Source organism: Manis pentadactyla, chromosome X (genome assembly GCF_030020395.1).
Source record: "Manis pentadactyla isolate mManPen7 chromosome X, mManPen7.hap1, whole genome shotgun sequence".
NCBI classification, from domain to species: domain Eukaryota; kingdom Metazoa; phylum Chordata; class Mammalia; order Pholidota; family Manidae; genus Manis; species Manis pentadactyla.
Window position 1 is genome coordinate 23486113 of NC_080038.1, and position 27897 is coordinate 23514009.

Consider the following 27897-nt stretch of genomic DNA (forward strand, 5'->3'; position numbering starts at 1 on the left):
GTTGTGTGGTTGACAATAATCCAAGGGGTTAAGGCATCACTGCAGATAATAGTTACAGCAGTAATACATATTACATAGCAGTTTATTCATTGCAAAGCATATGCACATCAGGATGCTGTTAGCTTCTCAGAACAATTTGATGAGGTATTATGTATCCTTATAATTCTATAAGGGTAGAAATTCAGGCAAGACAAGTCCATGATCACACAGCTTGCTAGTGGATTCTTCCACCATGCAAAACTCCTCTTCTTCTTGTATTCTTGATCACATTTGGATAAAGATTAGACCCATTTGTGTTTTGTTTTTCTCATTTGTAACCACATCTCTAACAGCATATTCTGCAAATCTAGGTGTAAAGTGTCTAATTCCTACCTTCGTTGGTGACAAGAATCTTTAACATAATTGTCACATTCTAAGCATGTTTATATTTATAAACGAATGGAAATTATTAGATCATTTTCTTTCTTCTAAAAATGACCTATTCTTTTGCCAAGTAAAGTTATTAGATGGCTGGTATTTAAACCATTTGTTCTTTTAGTGAATTGTAGATGATTTAGATTAATGGCTCTTCTTTTTAGTTTGAAAAATCTAAAAATTACCATTGACTGGAATTGATACTAAAATTGCATAAATAAATATTGCAAAGAAATCAACTGTGAAATATGCATAAATTATATAGAATAAGTAAGTCTCTACCCAAAAACATCTCATTCTGCCTTAAAAGTAAGCTCACGGTTTAATTCTGATTTCCCCCTTTTCCTTTTAGTCATATAAATAAAAGACTTTCATCATAGATAGGAGGTGTGCATCAGTTAGGATGCATAATAAATGCAAAAGTACCTTGATTTATTAAATGTGCCATGTTTAGACAACGTTATTGTAATATTTACAAATCTATAGCTGTATAATGTGTTTACTACCTCTTCTACCTCACAGGAGACTTTTAGGAATCTATGTATAATGTAGATTAAACACTCAGACATTCGTTTCATAAACTACTGTATTGATCAGAATCAAATCTAGTCATTTAAAGCAAATTCATTCCAAGTAGTTCAATAGGGGGGAATTTAATAAAGGAAATGGGTTATAAATATGTCAGAAGATTGAAGTGGCAGGACATGAAGCAATCCAGGGTTTGGCCACAGCAGGAAGTCACAACCACCCATGTATGCAGAGGGAAAAAGAAAAGAAAAAAGTGGTATTAGACAGATCCAGAAGCTGAAATGATACATATTCTCTTGAGAAAATATATACCTACCTTTATAAAGAAACAAAACCAAGAAAATATCAATTGGTGATCATTGATCAGATAAATATAACACAGAGTGGTATGCTAAAGAATTATAAACCTTTATTGTTCCTGTGGTTTTTTGTATTAATTTGATTTTTTAAATATTGCATTGAAATATATTTACCCTACTTATCAACTTAGTAGTACCCTCTCATTCACTTCGTGATGGTTCCATTGAGGTAAGGCTGTAATATGTCAAAGGACTTCCAGCTGATTTGCCTGAGCAACTAGGTGAATGGTGTGGCTCTCGGTGAGACAGGGGAGACTAATGAAAGAGTGGATTTGAGGATAAAAGTAAATATTTGTGGGGCACCCTAGGTCTGCAACTTTTTTTATTTCAAATAGTTTTTGAAAAATAGGCAACTGGAGATATAAATCTAGAGTTCAGAGAGAAGTCAGAGCTGGAGATAAAAATACAGGATGCAAAACACAGAGATGGTATTTAAAGTGAGAGTTAAATGAGATTACTTAGAGGAAGAATGACAGAGATAATGCAATAAAGCTTTTTAAAAATAATAGCTTTTCTGAGATATAATTCATGTACCATGTTTTTCACATATTTAATGTGTATAATTCATTGTCTTTTTAAATATATGCTAAAATATTTTAACCATTTTCTATTGTATACTTTAGTGACATTAAGTACATTCAAAATATTGTGTGACCATAACCACTAAACATCTCCAGAAATTTTTCATCATCCCAAATAGACAGTTGCACCCGTTAAAGAATAACTCCACATCCCTCCCTTTCCCCAGCTCCAGGTCACTTCTATTCTATATTTTTCTCTATGAATTTGCCTATTCTAAGTATGTTACATAAATGGAGTCATCAAATATTTGTCCCTTTGTGTCTGACTTATTTCACTGACCATGATGTTTTCAAGGTTCATCCATGTTGTAGCATGTACCAAATTTCATTCCCTTTAAAGTCCAAAGAGTTTTCTATTGTACATATATACTACATTTTGTTTAACCATTTATCTTTTCATAGACATTTGAGTCATTTCCTCCTTTTGGCTACCATGAGTAATGCTACTATGAACGTTGATGTGCAAGCATCTGTTTAAGTCCCTGCTTTCAACTCTTTCAGGTCGTACCTAGGGATAGAATTGCTAGATCACATGGGAACTCTATGTTTACCTTTTTGAGGCATCACCAACAGGTTTTCTACAGCAGCTTCACCAGTTTACATTGCCACCAGCAGTGCACAAGGGTTCCAAGTTCTCTACATCCCTGCCAAAATTTGTATTCTACTTTTTATGATACTCTTTCTAATGGGTATGAAGTGGTATTGTAGAATGCTTTTTGTACAGTGTTCCTTCATTTCCTCTCAGTAGAATATAAGCTCCGTAAAAGCAAGTACTTTGCTTATTCACTGCTTTATCCCCAGGTGGGCCAGGCACATAGTCTTTGCTCAACAAATATGTATTGACTGAATGAATGAATTTTAAATGCTTAGTAAGTAATAGTTAATTCACTCCTTTAATAAATGGTAGTTATATATTCATTCCTATATTATGTTGAGGGTCCCCTGCTGGACTTAATGGTTTTGTTTTGTTTTTATGAAATGGCATGCCTTTGCTCTGAGAAGTTTAAGAGGAAATATGCTGAATTTACATAGAAAGAAACTATCTCAATCCTTTACAAGAGAAAAGGAGGTGAAAGAGTTGAAAAATATGAAATTAGAATGTGGTGGAAAAAGCAAGCAAGATCTCATGTGTTACCTTTAAATTAGAGCCCCAAGCTGGTGGTATGAACATGTAAGTTGAGGAAGGTGGCTGCAGTCTCCATCAGGGAGCATTTCTGGCTTCCATTTCCATTTCTTCCAAAGCTGTTTTGAATGAGGAATCATCTTTCTAGATACAGAAACATTGTTCTGTCCCACTTATGTCTGCAGAAATTGGGCTACTTTCTAATTATGCTAAGTTCCAAAAGGTCACTCTTTACATGAAACTCTGATCATGAATTTTGGTAAACATTTTATCTTTAAAACTACACCAGTCTCTAGAGTCTGGATATATGCACCTCTGTCCGTTTTATGGAATAGATTCAGTGTTTGTCTTATACATGTAATTTGGAATATAATATAGATGTTCTTTATAATTAAGGTTATTTACCATCTTCACAGTTAATTTTATTTATTACTTGTATTTTTCTTTTGAAGTCCAGGAAAGCAAAGCTGCTATCAGGAACTATTGACCTGTGAAAGAGAACTGAATAAAGCATATGCCATTATGACATTTAAAAAACATTTTAAGGGGTAGTAATCAAAAAATAAAAACACTAATTATGGAAGCTGTTTCCTAACATTGTCCAGACATGATTTATATGCAGTAGAAAAACCATTTTTTATATTTCAAAAAAATAATCTAACTCTGGAAAATCTGGTTGTGCATGGGTAAAATTTCAGTGAACTCTGGTAGTTCTCTGTCTTTAAAGATCAATATAGATTTTGTTTTGCTCTCTTAGAAGTTTCCTTGGTATTTTCATCAAAACATGAGGGGTGGGGTATAGGGTTAGCTGAGCATCTGGATTCTCTTCTTCACAACAATCCAGGAACAAGATTTAACCATACAAGAACTATTACAGTCACTTTAGAAAAAGCTGCCTGTGTGATGCCTGGAGAGAAAAACAATGATTTGCAACTGACCCAAATGTGGCTCACACATTTATCCTCCCATTCCATTCCCTTATCTTTCAATTCAAGAAGGTCAACTACATTAGAATAAAGTCTGTTACATACAAGGTGGGAGAAGGAGATAATCAAGTAATTGAGGTAGCTATTCAGTGCCAAGGAGTCATTACAGCTCTCTTTCGATTTTTTGCCAGGCCTAAGAGACACATTTGCTTGCCAAAATCCACTGTCAGGAACTGTGTGCTATTCCAAAGAAGCATAAAATGAAGGGGGTAACAACTAGTACAGTGGGGTATAGATAAGAGTTGTTTAGGGGGGGATTAAGCAAAAAAGAAAAATCATCAGAACTGTGTAGCCATTAACTAATAATTCATTCATTCATTCATTCATTTAACAAATATTTATCAAGAGTGCCTGCTATATGCCTAACGCTGTGCTGGGCACTTAGGGAAACCATTAGGTCTTACTAACATTTAGCCACAATAGGGTGTCATTGGACACATTCCTGTAATGGAGTATTCTCTGTGTGCCAGGAAAAACTGGTGTTCAAAGGGATTAAAAGAACTTGAGATTTTTTTTTAAGTGCTTGATTCATCAAAAAGTTAAACATAAAATAGCTATATGACCCAACACTTCCACACCTAGGTATATACTCAAAAGTATTAAAAGAAGGGATTCAAATACTTGTATGTGAATGTTTACAGTGGTGTTATTCAGGATAGCCAAAATGTGGACACAAACCCAAATGTCCATTAGCTTATGTGCAAACAAACTAAATATGGCATATCCATACAATGGCTATTATGCAGCCAAACAAAAGAATGAAGTACACATACATGCTACAGTGTGGATGAACCGTGAACACATGATACTAAGTGAAGGAAGTCACACACAAAAGTCCACATGTTGTATGATTCCTTTTATATGAAGTATTCCGAATAAGCAAATCCCTGAAAACAGGAAGCAGATTGGTATTTATCCGGGGCAGGGGATGGGGAGATGGGGAGTGACTGCTAATGGGTATGGGTTTCTTCTGGGGATGATGAGCACGTCTTAGAACTACATGGAGGTGATGGTTGTACAACATTATGAATGCGCTAAATGACACCTCATTGTACACTTTCAAATGGTTAGTGGTTCATTTTCTGTTGTATGACTTTTTCTTCAGTTAAAAAAATATATGCCTCCAAGAATTCACAACCTGCAGTTAACTCCCTTATTTTACATACTGTGAGAAGAATATATATTAACAGAGGAGGCAGCAAAATAAGTGGACAAAAATAATTCTAAATTGTGAATGTTATGAACTAAAAAAAAAAAAAAGGGATAGCATGGTGAAGAATGAGGAGGTCAGCCGTAGGCTTCCCTGAAGGTGTTATTTGTAATTTATGTGACTCACATCCTAGGCCTCAATTTCCTTCAGTGACATTTATCTCTTTCTTTCTCCCTTTCTCCCTGTCCCTCAAGAAGAGGTCCGGAAGGGGAACTTGAGGCCTACAGTGGTGACGTTTGAAAGTGCTCATACTCAAGAATAACTTGAAATACAAGGACAGAATTTCACACACCAAGTACTCCTAACTCTAATATTCCTGGAATGTTAGGCTCAAAAAATAAAAATGGTAAAATTATATTAATCACTTTCCAGCAAAAAGAGGGAGATAATTCATTTGAATTTATAGTTAGCAAAAGAATGTAGATGAAGCTCAATTTACCCGTTAAATTTAAAACAATTCAAATGAGAAGGCAATAAACTAGCATTTTTAGGTCTTATCATGTGCTCGGTGGTCTCACACCAATCTTTTCAAAAGGGCTGATTTCAAGCACAGTTAAATCAATAGGTCCTCCAGAGCTCTTCTGAAAACAAAACCTAATCCAAGCATATTTCGCATTTAGTGCCAGTAGCTATAAGCCTAGTGTGTGTAACAAAGATAAGATATAACAGACGGGCCACATGCATAACATTAGGCATCACCATAAAGACTGATAGAAAAACGGTAAAATACAGAAAAAAATTGAAAGACGTTAAGATTAGAAAGAAACCATCAAAGTATATCTAAGGCTTAACAAACAGTAAGATGTTCCATCCATCATCTAACCCTGATGTTTTTTATTCCCAACACTTTATTTTCATAACTAATGACTGGACACTGAGGTCAACTTCATGGTTAAAGAGCCACCTTCCAGACAGTTCAGTTTTTCTCAGGTCTGTAGTAACTGAACTTTCGGGCCAGCTGTCCCTCTGTGTAGCCTTTCAGTGCCCAAACGTTTGTGACACTTCAAAAATGCTCTATGCTTTTATTTTGACAAACTAGTTCTGTATAAAAGATCAAGATTTGAAAAATGACCAATGAATAAAAAATGACCAGTGAATGTTACAGTAGACCAGGTAAAACATAAGCAGAAAACAACTCAGTCCTTTAAAAACATGGATCGAAGTCTTCACTATCTTTCTCAGCACTTCATAATGTGGGAAAAGATATCCAGACATTATGGAAATGTTATTATTTCCTCTAGGGACCTGAAAATCAACATATATACAGGCCAAGTGTTTAGTGATGCTGTTACAGGATATATTTAACAATCATGTTACTGGTAATTCTGTTAGAGTAAGAAAGACACTGAGCACTACACATTAGCATGCATAGAAAGTATGCTGACAGAATAATTGAAACTGTGTTACCCTTAGGTATGGCATACCATGGTTTCATTATCCTTAATCAGCTCATCGGGAAATATACAATATTTCCCTTTCCACACATACTTTCTTGCCTCCTGCCTGCACTGCCTACATTTCCATACCTCAATCCATAGTTGTACAACGTTGTCATCCTTTAAAAGATGAGTTTTTAAATCTCTGAGAGCTGCCAACCATGCCTATTGTGACTCTTTCTCTATTTCAGATTAGCAAACTGCTAAGAAACCTGTGGAGAACTGCTGGGCACTGTACCGCCTTCCTGAGTCTGTACTTAGAACATTATTTTATTTGTGTGTCATATATTTGCTTCTTGATTATATCCAAAATATTTGTTAGTTTCCAATATTTGCACTGGTTTATTTTTTACTCCCTTAAAAGACAGGACCCAGTTCTTTCAGCAGCCAATTCTTTTACAAGTTTGTAAAGAAATAAAAAGTACATAGTAGAAAGAGCTGAAAAAAATTATAATATTTCTTTAAGACCTGCTGCTTGCTCCCTTTTCATCCTTATTAGATTTGGGAGACTTTTTGTTTAGATTTTTTAGATTTAAATTTTTTTTTAGATTTTACAGACAAATTTACACAGAAATTCAAGGTAGATCATATTCTGCTTTTCTCTAGAAGACATCTATTTTAGAAGATAAAGCCAGGGGCTAAGAGTGGGCAGCTTTCTTTTGTTTTAAACAACGCTAAATATATATATATATATATACACATATATGTGTGTGTGTATATATATATATATATATATAGTTTATAGCTAAATACATATGCATTTATATGTATATAAACATGTAACTATTCTAACCCCATTTCTGCTACTAATTAGGTAGTGGAACTTTGACAAGTTGACTTCTTTAGGCTTTGAATCCCTTTGCTGTAAACTCAGGAGGCTGAAAAAAGTGTGCTTGTTGTTTGTCCAATACTTTATGTGTACTTGGTGTGTAGTGCAGGGTCACGTTTGCCAGAGAAAACTAAGTCTTTTTTTAATCTACATTCATATTATTCTTCACTGGAAAGGACAATTGAGTGTCAACTCTCAGTTATGAGCACCTGTTTTCTCTACACACGTGTATATTCTGTCTCTCTAGCCATTTATAAACACTGAAGCCAGTAGTCGTGATTGAACTTTTTGCCTAGGTTGCAGCCCATCTGTCATAAACAACAGAAACCGGGTGAATACATGCTGCTGCTATTTATCCTGTAGGAGAATTTGCCTTACCCCATTTACCCTATTTCGCAGTGTTTCTCTGTTGGCAGAGAGCCACAGCGCTGTAGCAGTTGTACTGCAAATTTGATGGTGGTGGATGGTACTCTTTACTTTGAGAGTGTGTAATTCCCCTCAGGGGGATCATATGTTTATTAATATGTCACAAGTCGCTTGCTTCCTGTTAGCTTTTCTCAGTAAATAGGACTATAGCATTCATTGGAAGTTGCTTTATTTTTAGCTTCTAAAATCACCTCCTGATGAACAGAAACAGTAAACAAGTATTAAAACATTGAAAGTAATTTGAAAATAGTGCTATCCTGGGGAGTCTGGAATTCCAGACATTACCAGACAGTTGTAAGTCAGCAGTCACTTCAAAAGCTGGTGAATAAAAGTCAGGAAAATAAGAATGGTTAAGTGTGTTCATTCGGAGCCACTTTCAAAAAACTAGAGGTCAGATGCGTTGATCAAAGAGCAGGAGGGGATGGCTAGTGTAAGGAGTCCATGTTTTTTAACTTGACTCATTCTTGTCTAGCCCATTCAGATATGCCAGATGAAAAATATAAGGACGTAGCTGGATTCTGATGCTTTGCACTAGTGAAACACCAAATAACTGAAGGCATCATCATGGTGATACTGTCTATCTAAGCTACCTTCTAAACAAACACTGTAGCTCCACTGCAAAATGGAAATATAAAGGAAGTAAGAACAGGGGAATCAGTACTGATAATAGGACTTAATGCTTGGCGAGTGCTCACAGTAAGACTGGTACCGGCCTACGTTCCTTATGCCTTTTAACACATTTGATTCCTACAACAACCCATGGGGTCTTCAATATTACTTTCTCCAATACATATGAGAAATGGAAGCCTTGAGAGGCAAGTAACTTTCCCTAATTTTCACAAGTAATGAATGAATGATCAAGCTGGAATCTGAACCTCTGCAGTTGGGCTTTAGAGCTCTTGATCTTAACTCGACCCTGCCTGTATATATGCGTGTGGATAAAATGAAGGTTCCTGTGACCAGGATTCTCATGTGGCCCTAGCTGTCTAGCTCTCTACACATGTGTGCGCAATAAGTTGTTACTGACTCTATATAAAGAGCTCCTCCCAGTGCTCAGGGTGACACGGTGGCATGGCTGCAAGGCTGCAGGAGAGCAGAGGCTAGAATGGTGGCAGCACTGAGGACAGAGGCCCAGAGGATGGCTGTGCAGGCAGAGAGGCCCAGAGGACGGCTGTGCGGGCAGAGAGGCCCAGAGGCAGAGACGGGCTTGCTGCATGCAGACTGGCTCTGAGTAAATGGAACTTTAGTGATTGACCTGCTACCATGGAAATAAAGTTGGGTACAACCCTTTCACCCTAAGAATGTTCTACAGTCATTTCTTTGGTCAAATTGAATCCATAGTGAACTTGCCCTGGGCTGAACCCCATTGGCAAGGCAATTGGCGACGTCAGCAGGGTTCACTGATGACCAAGGAAAAAGAACAGGCTGCCCTCATGGGAGGAGTGTTTCAGCAACTGCGCCTATGGATGGGGAGACATTCGAGTGTCCCCATGTAGACGTGAGGTACTGTGAAGGGGTGCGGGACTGGGGTCCACCCCAAGAGAAAGAAAATTTGTTGGTGACTGAAATGGCGTCACTATGAAGTGCTGTGGAAATAGTAAAGGATGTCATGGTAGCCCGAGAGGAAGCAGCATAAGGAGCAGCGGCCCAAGAAGGAGCAGCATGAGGGTGCAGCTGCCAGGTGCTGTGGGGCAGGGGCAGGATATAGTGGAGCGGTCAGCCCCAGACATGGAGGAGTGGAGGTTTGATGAACAGGTGCGGGTGGAGCCCTGCCGGTGCCAGAGGCATCAGCCCCTCCTCGGTTGAAACCCGACACAGTTGAAAGCTGGTGGAAAGCCCAAAGGACTTGCCAACCGTGGGTTCTTCCAGGAGAGGTGCAGCCCCCTCCCCAGGTTGTGGAGCACTCCATGCTCTGCTTCTGTGCTCAGGGTCAAGCACAAAAGGAAATATGGTCTGCTTTTCCAAGGAAGAATTTAAAGGGCCCCATGGAGGTCATGAGGACCCAGATGTGGGTTGGTTTGAAAAGGCAGGAGCAGACAGAAAAAAATTGGATGACTGGAGCTGTAGCAACAGGGACCAGAGCAGCATTCCAGCTGCTGAGGACAAAGCAGACGCCAGAGATAAAGCTACAAGATCGGCCTGTGTGTCTGCAAGACTTTTTGCTGGAGAGGCTGAAGAAGGTGGGTATTGTAAGGCCCACCCATGGTCCTTTTGGTCAACTCATTTGAGTAGAACTGGTATGAATACAGCCAGGATGAGCACTTGGTGGCAATGTATCCCCTCAGTCTTCTGGGTTATTATAATTTGTTGTAATTTTTGTTATTTGTGTATTATCATAGATTATGAAATTTGGTTACAATGCTCTAGCTTTCTTGCATAGGGACCATTGCAGAGGATTGAGAGGCAAGAATCCTGGAGGGGTGGAGTGTGGATAAAATGAAGGTTCCTGTGGCCAGGATTCTCACCTGGCCCTGGTCAGCTAGCTCACTACACACGTGTGGACAATACATTGTTATTGACTCTATATAAAGAGCTCCATCCACCCAGTGCTCTGGGCGCCATGGTGGCACGGCTGCAAGGCTGCAGGAGAGCAGAGCAGAGCCTGGAGTCGTGGCAGCGCCGAGGACAGAAGCCCAGACAGAGACCAGCTTGCTGCATGCAGACTCGCTCTGAGTGGATGGGATTCTAGTGATTGACCTGCCACTGTGGAAATAAACTTGGGTATAACCCTTTCACCCCAAGAACATTCTGCTGTCATTTCTCTGGTCACATTGAATCCATGGTGAACTTGCCCTGGGGCTGAAACCCAGTAGCAACACAATACATTAAAAAAAAAAAGTCTGGCATTTGATACAAGGAGGTGTGAAAGAACAAACAGCACTAATCAATAGTTTGAGAAAGAAGAAAACCTAAGATTCGTAAAGTTGCAAGGCTGATGTGGAAGGTTCAAAATTAAAATTCCCTGATTTACTTCTTATGAATATCTGTTCTTTGAGTTCTAATGTGTACAAATATCAGTATTACTCCAAAACCTGAATATTTTCTTAAGATACATTTGAATATGTCCTAAGATAGTTAATAGCTTAATTTCAATTATTTTTTTCTAAAAAAACAATTTTAAATGAGCCTGCAAAGAGAATGCTCTAGTCTGTACTATAGTAAAAGTAATAAATAATGCATGAGCAATATTGCTGGCAAACCCAAAGAGGATTTTTTTCCTACTTGGGTGTAAAGCTCAAGATAAAATGTAACACACTTGTTTTTTTCTCCATGCTGTTTCTTTTACAGAATTTTCTAGGCTGAAAGACCAACTCTACCTTTCATATACTCATCTGAGAAAAATTCTGTGTCATCTTGGATGCCTCTCTCTTGCCTTTGTTCCTTCACTGTCATATTGATTCTCTATTTTAAATATGTTTTGACCATGATCCCTCCTTTTTATCTCAATGGGCGTTGCCTCTGTTAGAGCTGCCATTTTCTTCCTGAATGAATGAAGTTGCTTTCTAATTTGCCTCATTGTACTTTGTCCTCTTTCCAATCCATCCATTTTTCTCACTGCCAATCAGATAAATCTTTCTAAAATCCAGACGCCTTCATTTTCCAGCATACAGTCCAAAGTCTTTGCAGTTCTTTAGGTGAGTCCCTCTGGTTCCTGCCTGCTTCTCCAGTCTCAGTTCTTGCTGGTTGCTTTTTCACCGCTTCATAATCCAGCCATACCAAATTATTTGTAATTCCTGAAACATGCCAAGTTGTTGCAGGCCTTCGAGCCTTTGTGTCTACTGCTCCCAGAACAGTGGTTTTCCTTGAAATTGCCAAAGTTTTGCTTATTCTTTAAGATAACCAGGTATCACAGCTCACGGCGTCTTACTTCTCTGACACTGTGGTAGTGCAGAGCTCTTTGTAGTGGTTATCACATTAAATTTTAACTGCATGCTTGTGCATCCCTACTCCCGGATTGTGAGGGGCTGAGGACAGGGAATATGTCTTATCATTCTAGCAAAATCTCTGAACACATTCTCTCAGGACTTTTTTCAGTCTACTGATTGACTTTGTTTAAAAGTTAAGGGTTTCACCTTATGAAGTAGCTTAGATCTACTTGTAGGCTACATACTATATGAAGTGAAAGACAGCTACATTCAATAATTCTACATAATAATTTTGTGGCAGTTTCCTCTGTGACCATATATAAAGTTGAATAACTAACAATAAAGGAAACCTCTGTTTTTCTCCTCTATTCTCAATACTCCTAACACCAAATACCTGAGTTGTTTTTCTACACCTAGCAATTCTGCAACAGCAGCTACATATCCTACAGTTCAGTTTAGTTCTGATGCTATCTATGTGGAATTACCAGTAGATCCCACAGGTTAAGAACTCAGTCCCACAAGACTGCCCTTCCTACAATTCAGATGTCAATACCAAGTCCAGTTCTGAGAGACCCGACTACCAATCAGGTTCTCACAACCCCTTTCCTTGGATTTGATCATGTGCTAGAATGGCTCACAAAGCTCAGGAAAACACTTTACTTACTATTGCTGCTTTATTACAAAGGATATTTTAAAGGATGCAAATGAACAGACAGATGGAAGAAATGCGTAGGGCAAGGTATCCGGCAGGGGGCACAGAACTTCCATGCCATTTTTAGGCATGGCACCCTCCCAGCACCTGAATGTGTTCACCAGTCCAGAAGCTTGTCAAATCTTTCTATTCTAGTGTTTTTTATAGATCTTAGTCTGTAGTTCCTGTCCCCTTCCCTGAAGGTCAGTGAGTGGGGTTGAAAATTCCAAAGCTCTGATCACTTGGTCTTTCTGTTGACCAGCTCCATCCTAAGGCTATCTAGGGCATCCACCCTAAATTAATTCATTAGCATAAACTCAGGTGTGACCAAAAGGAGCTTCTTTTGAAGAACAAAAGACAATCCTATCACTCAGGAAATTCTGAGAGTTTTAGGAGATCTGTGCCAGGAACCAGAGACAAAGGCCAAATATATTTTCTCTTTTACTACAACTAACCTCGCTGGTTTGTAGCCATTGTCATCATGTCATATTAGCATTTTTAAAAAGCAAGAATCTAAATCAAGGAACTGCTTAAATATCAATGCACCTTGACTGAATGAGGAGAGAGGCTTGGAAACTGGTCCACGTGCACAAGTGCAGAGGAGAGAGCAGCCAATATCACTAAGTACCTATTCCAGGCCAAGCAGATTTTGATTGTATCCCATTTAATACTTGGACAAATGTCCACAACTGACCAGAGATTCAGAGGGGTTAAATAAGTTGTCCAAAGTTGCAGAGATGGTTGTAAGATAAATTCTAGCCAAAATAAGCAGGCGAAGAGAGACAACAAAGGGCCAGGTAGTTTATTTGAATGCAATTCCCGCGTGATGTTCCCTGGTCTGGCTATCACAGGCTGGGGAAGTCACGCTCAGCAGGGCAGGCAGTAAGTTTTTAAAGAAGGCAGGGGGAGGGAGAGCACAGGCATACTGTGGCGCGAGGATTGGCTCGCCTAGGGTACGTGGGGGTCTCTCATTGGCCTTTAGCCAGGTACTGGAAGGTTACCACTAATCCTTTAGCTTGGGGGAAGGGCTCTAGTTAGGAATGTTATCCGATCAGGCTCTGGAATGTTGTCAGACCCCAACCTGTTGGTCTCTTCACCTTGTTTGGTGAGGCCTGAGCTTGTCCAGCAGGTTCACTCTTTCCTCTGGTGCCTCCAGCCTTACAATGGTAAGCAATGAAACTCAAATCCAGGACTTTGATGGCCAAGCACACAAATAAGATGTTAGGCACTTACCAAAGGAGAAATTCTCTACGAAACCTTGAATCTGATGTTCTATTTCTCTCTTTATTTTCACTTCCGAGCACAGTACCTGACATATTATCAGTGTTCATTGAATGTCCAGAGACCTAAGTAGCTAGCAAACAGAAATAGTGCAGTTTACAAGAAAACTTCCTTTGGTCCAACTCTTCTTAACATGATTTCTATTCTCATGTATTCCAGGTTATAAACCTGATTTAGGTACCACCAAGGAGTAAAGATTTATGAACTGATTCTGTAGAATCTGTCAGGATAGGGTTGTCCTTACATAATAAATCAGAATGTTACTCTAGCCTGACAACCTGGACTCCAAGTCCCAACCAAAATGGATATGGGTCTGTAAAGATAATGAGTTTGCAATACTTTTATTCAAGACTGTTTTCTTCCCAGACTCATTGATAACCTGTCTTCTTACCAAGACAACCAGTACTATAAGAATTGAGCAGCCTTATTCCTGTCCTTCCATTATGCTTAGTAGGTCAGTTACATTTTTCTACTTCTCTGTCGAGTTTGCCAATTTTAACATAAACCCAGGCTTGACATTTTTTCCTGACCTGAATCTTCCTTTATTCTCTTTATTTTTCTAGATACAAAAATCTCTGCTGAACATTTTTTCAAGCAAAAACTGTATATAATGCAAAATTTTTTTTTCTAGCAAATGAAAAAATGTACGAATAGTTTCACAGATCCAAGCGTTGTCTAGCTGGTGGGCAAGAGAGAGAACGCTATGGAATAAACCACAAAATTCCAACATTAATCCACCGGTTTTTTGCTTTTCTCTCTTTTCCAATCCCTCCCTCTCTCTTTCTCTCTGTCTCTTTTTAGTGAAGTAAACACACTGCCTTGGCAGCACTTGCTTTTTGTTGACATCAGACCACCCTATTTATTCTGTTTCCTTATAGAAACTCCACTTACTGTATGAAAGTATCCATCTCACTGACAGTGGGTGAAAATGACACTGGACTCTGCTACAATTCCAAGATGAAGTACTTTGATAAAGCAGAACTCAGCAAAAGCAAGGAAATTTCATGCCGCGACATAGAAGACTTTTTACTACCAACCAGAGAACCTGAAATCCTATGGTATAAGGTATGGGCTGTGAATGATTTTATTGCTTGTAAATAAATTAATGTATATCTTATTCTTGGACAAGTTGGATAAAAATTATTTAAATAGCTGTGATACAGTTCAGCTTTGCCTTCCTAAAATACTATAGCAAATTGTGCTGGTCATTACAGGTTTGCAAACCAGTGGCTTAGAAAGATTCTAGGCAGTATTTATATTGGTAATCCATTGTAATAAGCTGTTATATTTATGTTTATGTCTAGTTTATACTGAGAGTTCTTTTAAATCTGTTGTCATCTATGTTGATCATTTCAGGAACAAAAATGTGTTAAGCATTCATTTCAGTGCTCTTCATGTAAGCAATCCAAATGCTTTCAAACAAGGAGAGAAAAGATTGGCTTGCTTATGTGATAAGAATGGTACACTAGTTTCCTTGACATGTTCTGTTTAATGGTCATATCTTTGTGCATATTGTAATCCTCTTCGTATAAAAGCATACATATTTAAAAAAATAACACCAGGTGAAAAGTGTATAATATTATAAAAATAGTGTTAGATTAACATTTTTTCAAAAACCAAAAGAAACCTTAGAGTTAAGGAGGATAATTCAACCCCTGCCCTGTCCTTCCTATCACATCTTCACTGAATTTCAAGATATGTACATACTCTTCAGCGTATTTATACCATGAAATAATTTTTCGTTATTGAACATACTCAAGAAAATACAATATAAATGCTGGGAACATTTGTTTGGAATATTCAACCATAGCTTAAAGATTCCTAGAGTAAAATTTGCTTTGTCCAACTCTCTGTAAGTAGGAATTTAGGAAGCTGGGCCTCTTAATAACTAGATGCTCAAATGTCAGTATACAGAATGTGAGGCCTCATGACTGATTGCTCATGAATTCAAAACTTGTTAGAAATGAAACTAGAAACAAATCTTGAACAGTTTTTAATGGATTTGCCAAAATTAGCAATGCTCTTCTCGGAATAAGACTTAATCTTGATTCTTGATAATAAGCAGTGGAGGATTCAGAAAATTAAGGAAACTGTTGACTGATTTTTCTAGTTTTCCCTTGGATTTCTATCCTAAACAGTGTTAAACAGTCCTCATACACTAGCCCCACTGATTTTTGTTCCTGTGCAGATGAGTTGTGTTCTTTTTACCCTTTTATAATTGTGCTGGTATTTCTCACCCTGATTCTCTGTGGTGTGCTTGCTTTCCACAGGCTTACCCTGAGCAAGCCCTGATGATTGCTTCAGGGAAGAAATGCTGGGGGAGTTTGATCCAAGGTCCCAAGAACAAATGTTTTTCTAGTACATTGAGCTTTCAGACATTTTATTTCCTTGTTGTTCACCAATATGTTGATTTTAAGAGTTATGCGCCTTTTCCTACTTTTTGGAAACAGTATCTGAAAATTTGCTAAAACATAAAGACTACACACACACACTCAATTTTTGAAATGGCTGGCCTCAATTTGGGTCCTTCAGTCATGTTTCTACCACCATTCCAGTCATCGTGACCTTCAGCTATAAAGACCGTCATCAGTGGAATGATGGGAGAAGGTACAGTAGATATGGAATTTAAAAGTCTTGTAACACTTCAGATACTTTTCCATAGTTAAGGCAATAGATATTCCATACATTCAGTGTATAATTTATGCAATTAGGAGTTTATACAACTAATAGGATACAAAATGTACATTTTGGTCTAAAATACCTGGATCATTGTCTCCAAGTTATACAAAGGCATTGAGCCAATAATCAAATTAATGGTCTGCAAAATTTGATTTGGCAATAAAACAAGAGTTTTTAGAAATAATATTATCTCTGAACAGTGTCAAAGGGCTTAAAGCTATTTTATCCTCATTCCATTGATTTCAACTCTGGCTAGAGGACTAAATGGACTTCTGTTTTGGCAAAAAGAGAAATCTCCTGAGCCAACATCCTTATAATCCAAAGCTTAATTCAGAGACCATAATTTAGTAGGTCCATCAACAATGAAAATAGATATTTATGGGACTATAAAGACCTTTCTTATAAATGTTGGCAATTTCTTTCATGGATTATGGAATGTACATGCTATGAAGTGATTGAATTATTCCTAAATGCAACAGTAAAAGATTTAAAATATTGAAATAGAGGCATTTCCCTCTCTAGAATTAGATTTTCTACCTTCCACTAAAATAATGAATTTTGTATTTTATATTATCAGTATCAAGATGGTTAATTTCACAGTCATCAAATGTGGAGCATTCTAAAAATGATGTCAGGAGTAATCTTAACAAATGTCTCTTTTGTTATGTCTTATGAATCAATACATAACTGATTTAGCGTCACTAATCTTAGAAGCTAATAAAGTGACTCTTGCTAAATATACTCTTCAAATTGAGGTACCTGGTTTCCCAGAGCTGTAGAGGAAGTATGAAAAAATCTCTAAACTTAAATACAAACTCTTCAGTCCATTTAAAATATAAATTTAGAAGCTTTAACATACTTTTCTCTATTTTTTAGTTGCTATATATACTACAAAGATTTTATGTTCCTCATGTAGGAATGTAGGACAAAAACATGGAGGCCAAGTATTGTATTCAAAAGAGATACCCTGCTTATAAGAGAAGTCAGAGAAGATGACATTGGAAATTATACCTGTGAATTAAAATATGGAGGCTTTGTTGTGAGAAGAACCACTGAATTAACTGTTACAGGTAACCAGTCTTCAGTTTTTCATTTGCAAGTGTTGAAACTACATTTTAAGTTTGGTTTGTGTGCTGCATGATGATGTTTTCTAGTCTGTCCAGTGAAAGAGGTACTTCAGCAAATGCTGAGCGGATACCTATAGGTCAAATGTATTTCTCCTTGCTTTTAAGTCTTCTTGCACTGGAATGCATTTGAAAGATTAAAGAAAACATGCTTAGGGAATTATAAAAATGTTAGCTTTTGAAACTACTTGAAATAATGAGTTTACAGTTTCAGAAAACTATGCTTATATTTTGAAGTGGTATCATTCTTGACAACATTTTCTAGAGTGTTGAAATGGAATACATGAAATCTACCTCTGCCTCTCTGACTGGCTTGAAATTAGAAAAATTACTATTTTATTCACTTATCACTCTGTGAATCTGACATACGTATTTTCATGAATTTGAAAAATAACGTAATTTCAGGTGCAATAATTGAATAATTATGTGAGATGCAGTTCATGGAATCATTCTCATATCTGGTTGCTAAGATAGAAGACACAAAAACAAGATTCAGAGCACTGTCTGTTATCACGAATCTATAGCTCACTTGTCACTTCACCTTACTTGAATCACCACAACCTTCAAGATACCAGTTTCCTCGAGTATAAAATGGCAGTGGTAAAATTTGCCTTGTTTACTTCTTGAGTTTTTGCGAGGATCAAATGAGGTGAGGTAATATATATGAAATCAACTTGCAAAATACAGAAGTATATCCTAATGTGCATTATTTTTGTCATTTTTCTGTCATGCAAAATCTTATATTCATAGCTTTTTTTTACTTTATCGTGTTCTTCTCTGAAAGTGGTTCCAAGAGAAAAAAGGGGGAAAAAAACAAGAGCAAAATTAGGAGATTAAAGACATTATTCTTATCTTATTAAGATAAGAGTTTTTTTCAGTGACTTTTTTTTGTACAAATCATACTTAGGAAACATAGAAAAGAGTTTAAACAGGGTATAAAATCCTTTAAAGAGATGGTCATTGGTTCACGGATTCATTTAAAATAGTTTCCTTGCATATAAGAAATGTTTTGTGGTAGTCACCCTTATAGTAGTCATCTTTTCTTTCAAATCTTGACATTATGATATATTTTGACTTAAAAACTAAATCAGATTTCATGAAATTCATTTGATGAGCAACAATTTCTCTGACTGAAAGAAAAATAACGTACTCTTTGGTAAAATAATGCCTTTGATAATATTAGCCCCAGTTCATAACCAACACTTGCAATACATGATACATGGAATAGTAAGCACACATTCTGTCTTATACTATGCACCTATGGTATGCATGTGTGCATTCACACTACTTTGGTTTTCAGTTTTTCTGCGTGTAACATAGGTCTCTGCACATAAAGTTAAAATGAACACCTTACCACTTTACCTCCCTGCTACTTCATGGAACAGTGAAAAATATAACTGTCTATGCATGGGTTTTGTTTACAATAATTTTTTATTATTGTTTTTTGCTCTCAATCTGTATTGAAATAGTTTTTCCAAGGAATGGGGACTGAGACAAAGAAGTTTCAAAATATAATGAAAAAACATCTATTTTAAAAAGAAAATAAAGTGTACTTCTGGCTGTTTTTCTTTGGAATGTAGAACTAATCCTTGGTAAGCAAATCTTTCCCCTTTCTAGAAGTATTGAGATACTAAGCCATTATCCAGTAGGAGGCGATTGGAAAACAATCTCGCTGGAGATTAAAAAATGTGTCCCAAATGGTAAAACCATTTAAATGAGGCTATTTTGCATAACCAATAATAGAATCACTTTCTCCTAAATGCTACCCAGGGCTACTATATCTTCCTAACTTCATTTCTCCAAAAATATCGCCTTTTCTTTAGATGAAAAGGGGGAATAGTTATTTCTTAATATCCAAGAGGAAGTTAGTGAAAGGTTTAATGAAATTTTAATTCAACTGATTATCATGAATACTTCTAAGGTAAATAGGCTTACCTGTGACATTGATTTGGGCAAATAAGTTATAAATCTGAGTTTGAATATATATACAATTTTGGGTGAATGGGAGAGTACATGTCCTAGAATTAAAAATTATATGTATTAAAATGCACTTTAGGTATTAACAAGTCTATTGACAAAATATATTTATGCATAAAGTCGCTTTAAATGATAGCACTGTAGCACATTGACTTTGCGTATGGCCAATTAAAGAACACTTCTTAGAACCCAAATTATATCTCTCGGTGAAGGAACAAAGGTGGGCAGTTCTCTGGATTATAATTAATCGCTGTTTTGTATCGTGGTTTTCTGGGCATCATAATCATATTGTACTTAATCTAAATATTATGGACAGCATGATATCATTGTTTTTTATTGATGTATAGTTGATATACAATATTATATTGGTTTCAATATACAAAATAGTGATTGGACAGTTATTACATTATTAAATCCTCACCCCAACTAGTGTAGTTACTATCTGTCAACATAGAAAGATGTTACAAAACTATTGACTATATTCTCTCTGCTGTGCTTTCATCCCCGTGACTCATTTATATTATGATTGAGGTTTTTGTGCCTCTTTATCCTCATCACCTATTTCACCCACCCACCCCAACCCCTCCCCCATGGTAACCAACAGTCACTTCTCAGTGTCTATGAGTCTATTTCTGTTTAGTTGATTTTGTTTTGTTTTGTGTTAAAGTTCCACATATAAGTGAAATCATATGGTATTTGTCTTTCTTCACCTAGCTTATTTCACTGAGCAAAATACCTCCTAGGTCCACCCATATAGTTTTTATGGATCTGCCTTAGCTGATAATAAACAAATATTTCAAAGTGTGTTAGAATGTTTCCTTAAAATAAAAAAGAAAGTACCCTATATGTGAAGAGAAAGGAAATTTCTGCATCAATAAAGTGGCTAAATGTTCAGGCAATATGGTAAGCTTTTGTGGGTGATCCTTTGCTCATTAAATGTGTATGTGTCTACGTCAGTGAAGTAGTGGTTCAGGGAAACATCACAATGAAAGAAATAATAAACCTGTTCATCACAATGAAAGAAATAATAAACCTGTTCAGCACTTTTGGTATACTTTAAATATTGAAAAACACTTTTTAAAAATTTTAAGATGTTTCTGCATCATCTCTGGCCTCTAACCTCTTCTCTAAGCCTCAGCCACACTGAAGTTTTTACTGTTCTTTTCCAGATATATCCCCCACCGAACCCATACTCATGGTGTGCCCCTTCTGGAATGCTTTGTCTGCCACATTGTCCCAGGGCTCACTCTTATTGTTCCATAAAGGCACAGCTAAAATGTCACCTCTGTTTTGAGGCAGGTAGTTCTTCATGCTTTCATAACACTTTTAGAATCCCTATTGCCACACTTACCATGTTGCAGTATAACTCTTTGTTGACAGTCCTGTTTTTCTGCAGGAACACGAGCTACTTCGAGTCAAGGGCAATGTTTTTTTTTTAATAAAAACATTTTATCTTAGAACAGTTTTACAGAAAAATGATAAAGATAGTAGAGAGAGATCCCATATACCCCACACTCAGCTGCCCTATTATTATCTAACATTAGCATGGTATATTTGTTACCATCAATGAACTAATATTGATACAATATTATTAACTGAAGTCCATACTTTTTCAAATTTCCTTAGTTTTTACTTAATGTCCCTTTTCTGTTCCAGGCTCCCATCCAGGATAGCACATTACATTTAATTGTCATGTCTCCTTAGTCTCCTTTTGGCTGTGACTGTTTCTGACTTTGCTTGTTTTTGATGATCTTGACAGTTTAAAGGAGTACTGGTCACATATTTTGTAGAATGTTCCTTCCATTGTGATCTGTTTGATGTTTTCCTCATGGTTAGACTCAGGTTACATATTCTCGGAAGATGACAGAGGTAAAATCGCAACATACCCTACTATCATGGTGACTTACACTGTTGATGTTGACCATCACCACCTGAGGTAGTGGTTGTTAGGTTTTGCCACTATAAAGTTACTCTTTTCCCCTAGTTTTCCATACTGTACTCCTTGGAAGGAAGTGACTACCTGCAGTGAGCATTTAAGGAGTGAGAAATTATTCCCTCACCTCTTTGAAGGCAGTGTCTACATAAATTTTTTGGAATTCTTCTGCATGGGACATATATTTATTTTCCCACAGTTATCTGCTTATTCAGTTATTTATCTATATCAGTATAGGCTCATGGGTATTCATTTTATGCTTTGGTCTGTAATCCAACATCACCTTATTTATTTTGTCGCTCAAATTGTTCCAGCTTTGGCCCTCAGGAGCCTTTTAGTTGACTTTTTTGTTGCTTTGACACGCCCCTGTCATTGTGTGTGTGTGTGTGTGTGTGTGTGTGTGTGTGTGTTTGAACACTTCCTTATTTTCAGGCCCTATAAGATGCTTCTTCAAGACCATCTTGTATATTTCTCCCAAAGACCTCTTGTTCCTTTTTTGAAGAATGATTCTACAAAGTAAGATTTGGGCATTGGGAGTACTCATTGCTACTGGAGTATAGTTGCTTCTAACCTCTTATTTGACAGAGCAAGGAAATATGTGTATACTAACTCAGGTATATATACATATCTATAAACATTCCTCTATGAAACCATCTGTGTCTATATTAACCATGAGTTCATACTGATGTCTCCAACTCTATTCCATTACCATAGGGATCATTCTAGCCTCTCCCGCTTGCTTATCTGTGAACTCTCTGTCCAATAGTGAGAAATCTTGTTCCCACTATCTGCCATTCGTTTACTTGATTGTTCGCTTCCAATACAGATGTATAATGGAATCAGAATTGTTGACCTGTACTCCTCTAAGAAAAAGCTTTATCAAGTAGAGTATAGTGCTTATATACAGTTTCTTTTGTCTTTAGTCCTACAGACTCCACTCATTTCCAAAGTTGCTTAGGTCTGCACCTTCCCCCCACCCCCTTCAGTGAGGTTGTCTCATGCATGTGTAATGTAGTTAGGTTGTTTTCATCACATTCAGCATTCCATCCTGGGCTCCTCCATCCCTAAATGACATCTTTAAAGATTTGCATACATTAAGATTCAAAGGGGAGAAAAATACTTTTCCCTCTACCCTTCCTAATTCTTGGCTGAGAACCTCTGTAATAAAGTGCAGATTAACAAAACAAAATTTTAAAAAACCCAGAAGATTATTAGCATGTATACCTCATATATTCATGGAATATACTCCAGGAAACTGAATACTTCCCCAAAATGGCCCCAACTACCATCTTAAATACCATCTTTAGCTTAAAAAAAAAAAGATTGTTTTGGTGGGGAGGCCAGTTATGGGAGGTTACTAGGAAAAGTATGGTAAGTAAGGGTAAGTTTAAGTCCGTGCCTTCTCCATTGCTAAGAGTTTCTAGAAATTTAGTCAACCTTTTCTTTGTGGTACAGAGAGGGAGACGCCTTTACAAATGGAGATTTCCTTTATAAATACACATTTCCCTTATAAAAGGGTAGCTACTACTTTGTTTTCAGAGATTCTCCTGTGTCTGCAATTTCTCCAAATAATCAGCTCAAAATAATCCTTATACCAAAGAGGCGTATTTTGAGGTGACATACTCTGCTCCCTTTTATTCCTACCTTTGAATCTTCCCCAAGAAGTTTCACAGTTCAGAAACTGAGTTGGTAGATTGCTTCCTATCTCAATGAACCAGTCTTAGTCCTGAGAATAGGTTAATTCATTTAAAGAGTTGTGTCTCTGTAACTCTGGGGGGAAAATATTTTCCCAGCCCAGAGCAAATTACCCTTGAAGCCAAAATCAGTCAAAGGGAGAAATAAAGTGGGAGAAACCCGTTTATTGCTTATAAGCAGTCATCCCCTTCTGCTTGCCTGTGTCTCTCAAGACCCAGCTGCAGAAAGGGGCCCCACCCAACCTCTCTGGTCCAGATATGCCCTCGATCCCCCTTGTAATCACCTATTGATGTAGAGATGGACTACTTCTCTCCACCCCTTGGAAACACCTATTGATACGGAGATGCAGTAAGGCCAGGCAGAAGATTCTGGAAATACTGCAATTTTACCCGCAGTCTCATTTCAGGAGGCAGTGTTGTACAGGGATTCTCAAGGTTAGGCATTTGGTGCAAGTGATCAGATATTTAATAAGAGGAATTTCTATGGAAATACAAGAAAAACAAAGGTTAATTATAGGAGGGGTATATAAACCCAGTTTCTGAATCCCGAGGACAGCCAATTGAGAAGATTTCTAGATGTTGGGCTCAATGATCTGTTATTTTGTAGTAAAATATAGCTAACAAAACAACCATGAAATATTTATATAGTACAATAACATAACATAAAAGTAATAAATAAACAGCTGACAAAGGGAATAACATGGATGAATTTTTAAAACAAAATTTGGAGTTCAAGTAGCCAGACACAATAGAATGCATAATGTGTGGGTCTACATTTAGTAGTATCAAAAACAGGCAAAATTTTAGCTATATTGCTTAGGCATACATTATTAGCTAGTATAAACAACAGTTGGGATTGTTTTGAGTTTTCACTAATATAAGTAATATTGCCATTAACCATCTTATAACCACATATGCACACAAACACACACATTTTTCATTGTACATATAAGTAGGCATTTATATAGGCTTTTTACCTTGTATTGGATTTGCTTATACAGAGTATGTATATTTTCAAATTTACCAGATACTGTTTTGACTGCTTTGGGTCATGGGCCTATGCCAACCAAATGGACTGAGAGGAGGAACGCAGTGGTACACCAAAGGGAAGTTAGGTGCCAAAAAAAGGTGCAAAATGTTTTAGGGACTATAAGCAGCACAGTTTCCACTACTTCTAAATATTACTTATTAAAGATTATAAAATGTAGTTTGATATTCATAAAATTCTGTTGTGCATCGTATAACAAATTTCTGTACTTCAATATTGCTAAGTAAAAAATGTCAAAATATTTAAGTGTATTTTGATATAAATTGCCATGTCCTAGGATTCCATACACTATAAGTCACATCCAACCTATAGCTTTAACCCTAATCCTCTGCCAGATTATTTGTGGGCATGAGGGTATGGGGAAAATGTCATGTCCAGAGGTGGTGCATAAGAGACCTAGTCATTCCCAAATGAATTAGACCAGCTTGGCTCTTCTCATAGTACTAACTATTTAAACAAAAAAATTGCAGACATTTATTATGGTATATATTTTTGGATTTGTTAGGTCTAAGGAAAAAAATGTACACTGTAGATTTTTTTCCAGAAGTATTGATTAAATTATATGACACTTTCCTCTGTTTAATGCTTACTTTTCCTTCTGGATAAAACATTTTTCTGTAATTTTAAAAAGAAAGATTAAAAACAAAATAAGACCATATTTCCATCTTAACATTTTGACATGATGCAGACCAGTTGAAAAGCCATTTAATTTCTAGGGCTAGATCATAGACTGAAATAATGGTAAGAAAATGGATTGTAAAAATATTATACCAGGAAAAAAATTTTCCCAATAAAGTGTAAAAGTCAACAAGAACATTGAAGAAGCAAGAAAGGGAAAACCTACATAAAAACAGCAAAAGGAATTAGGTGATTGCTACAAGGATGTGATGGTTTAGTTGCTTTTTCATACTTGATATAACATTTTTAACAGAGTTAATGTAGCAATATATTAAACTACTTTCCAATCAACCATAGGCTGATTTATGCTCTCAAAAAGTACCATCTTCCTCCTCTTTTTATGGATGAAGAAGCTAAGGCAAAGAAAGGTTAAGTGGCTTTATCAAGGTCACAAAGCATCATAGTGACAAATTTAGGAATAAAATTTAATTTCCTGAACTTCAGTTTATGATTTACTCCACTGGATAATTAATAGCAAAGCATTGTACTTTTCATATTAGCTCTGCTAATCACTGTGAATGATTTATCTTTTAAGTTCAACTCAAACACATTTTACTATGAGAACTTTATTTCTTCTGCCACTGATATAATTAAATTATGTATTTGTAGTCTAGCCTGGGGGTGGAGTGATTATTTTTATTTTTTCTCTATTTCTTTCACAATTGGTACCTTTTATCTCCTCCTCATAAAACTATTTTTGTTGGTGTATTTCATACATTCAAGTGTGCTCTACTAATAGGAATTGATGAAATTGTTAATAGCTGCATATCCACCCAGACTTTACTTTGTGTGTTTAATAATGTGCTAGAATCAGTGCCCACAACCATCACATGCATTATTTTTGATAAAATTGAGTGTATTATAGACAGTGTTATAAGTAAATATATAAAACTGTTTTATAAGTAAATATCTGTCATATTTTGCAACTCAGAGATCATTTAGATAATTTAAACTTTTGAATTAAAAGAGATTAAAGCAGATCAGTATAGTGAAACTGAGTTTAATCACCTTGCCCATCTAACCCTGATTTAGCATTTAATCCGTAGGGCAAAAGACCTCTCTTATGAGCAATTTCTAATGATAAATCTCCTGACACTAATTACTTGAATTTATTGTTTAATCTCTCAATACACTGGATGAGTTGTCCAAAATATATTAATCAAGCAAACAATGTCAAAGTGGGATAACTTTGAATAAAAAACATGTTGGTTTTACCCTTAGAGAGAAAATGTACACATTTTAGACTATATCAGTAGCAAAGTTGGGATGTGCCATTTCTGGCCATGGGAAAAACAAGGCATTATTCATTTGGATGATATCCATCAATCCAAGCAATAATAACCCTTAGTAATGAGAGTAGTTAATACTTACTATTCACTATGTTCCAGGATCTTCTCTAACTTCTTGTTTATAATGACTCATTTAATCCACATAATCTCAGTTTACTTATCCTTTAAAACTTTTCAAGTGGTTGCTAAGTATCTGGTATTCTTCTAGATTTCATAAATTGCACTTGAAAATAATCCACTTTTTTCATTGCCTATTTCATATGATCCTTTGTATTTGTAAAACAGTGGATATCCATTTATAAAAATGTGGTTGTTTAGATACCCACCCCCCTTCCCTGCTTTGAAACACCCAGAAATGCTAGATGAAATAGAATAGCCGGGCCTTTGAAGTGATTAGCTGGGCTTGCAAGAAAGTTAAAAAAAGTCATCTCAGGGGCCAAAAGGAAGGAAGGAACTAAAAACTAGAGCAGTTAAAAGACAATGACTCTGAGGCCTCTGTGAAGTGGGGCTCAGGGGCAGAGGTGTATTGGGGTTATATCAGCAACCAAGGGCTTGGGTTCCAGAGGGAGGTGAGACCCTTGGACTCACAAAGGGTGTGGGGTTGGAACTGAAGTTCCCATATAAACCAAGGATTCTAAAAGGGCTACTGTGAAAGTGAAAAGGGAAAAATAGGACCCCTGCACAGGAAGAAGACAGGCCACTTTTCCTGCCCTGATATGAGCTCTTCATTTATTTAAAACAACAGCAACAAAAAGTATCCTGTTAATCCATAGCCTTGTGGGTTTTGGTGTTTGAGTTTATACCACCCGTGTGGCCTGAAATCCCTTGAGTAAAAAAAAAAAACAAAAAACATAAAAGTCGTGTCAGGCTGGTAGTTTCCAGGGGCAGTATAAAACAAACCTTATAGGCTACAACCTCAACATGTACTGTACCAGATTCCCATAGGTGAAACCCCACGGAAGATTGCAAGACCAAAAAGGACATGATTTGCCACAAAAAAGTATCTAAGGACAAAATACAGACTAGACTAGGACCCGTGCCTTATGAGATGCAGATCCTTTTGATGGCAGGACACAAAGTAGTGTCACTGGCGTGGGTGAAAGGCAAAAAACTCTTTGTTACTTGCAGCTGCCAGGAAGGGGCACACGGTGGGCTGTACCCAGGGACAGGGTACCAGCAAACTGGAGCTGTAGGGTGGAGTGGGGTTACCTAGGCTTGGAGGACTCCCTGCAGATTGGCTAATTTGATTAATTTCATGAGCTCAAGGGCATAGGAGTTGTCCCGCGTGCCTTGCTTTCAGGATGATTAGGGTGTGAGTAGTGGCCCCTGAATGTGGGAGCCCAATAAGGGAAGTGTTGGGGGTACATTAATTGGCTGTTCTAGAAGGGGAAATGACTGGCCTCCTACCAGGGCTTCTGCTGAGCTTGGGTCAAATTAGCATTAAACAAAACAAAGCAACTTATATTACACTCCTAAGAATGGCAGGTATTAGAATCCATAGATAAGGGCTATAAAATAGCTATGCTTAACATGATGAATGACATTGCAACAACCTAAAAGAATGCTGCTATTTTCAGTGCTGTGTGAGAGCTTACATATGAAGAAGAGCACATTGGCAGCAGTACTCTCTACCCCGGACCTATATGTCTTTTGATTGAATTTTTTGGCCTTTTTGGTGTTCTGTTGTAGCCTGACAGCTCAACAGCAAGAGCTAGCCTTTAATTTCTTGCTGCCTTTGACAACAT

General features: G+C 37.0%; 1 protein-coding gene across 1 annotated transcript in view; it reads left to right on the forward strand.

Moving 5' to 3' along the window:
• Positions 1 to 27897, forward strand: part of IL1RAPL1 (interleukin 1 receptor accessory protein like 1) — a 1269227-nt gene that overhangs the window by 752078 nt on the left and 489252 nt on the right. Inside the window, exons 4-5 of the mRNA XM_057495499.1 lie at positions 14609 to 14795; positions 17326 to 17479. Coding sequence (XP_057351482.1) covers positions 14609 to 14795; positions 17326 to 17479 — 341 coding nt within the window. The remainder of the gene's footprint in view (positions 1 to 14608; positions 14796 to 17325; positions 17480 to 27897) is intronic.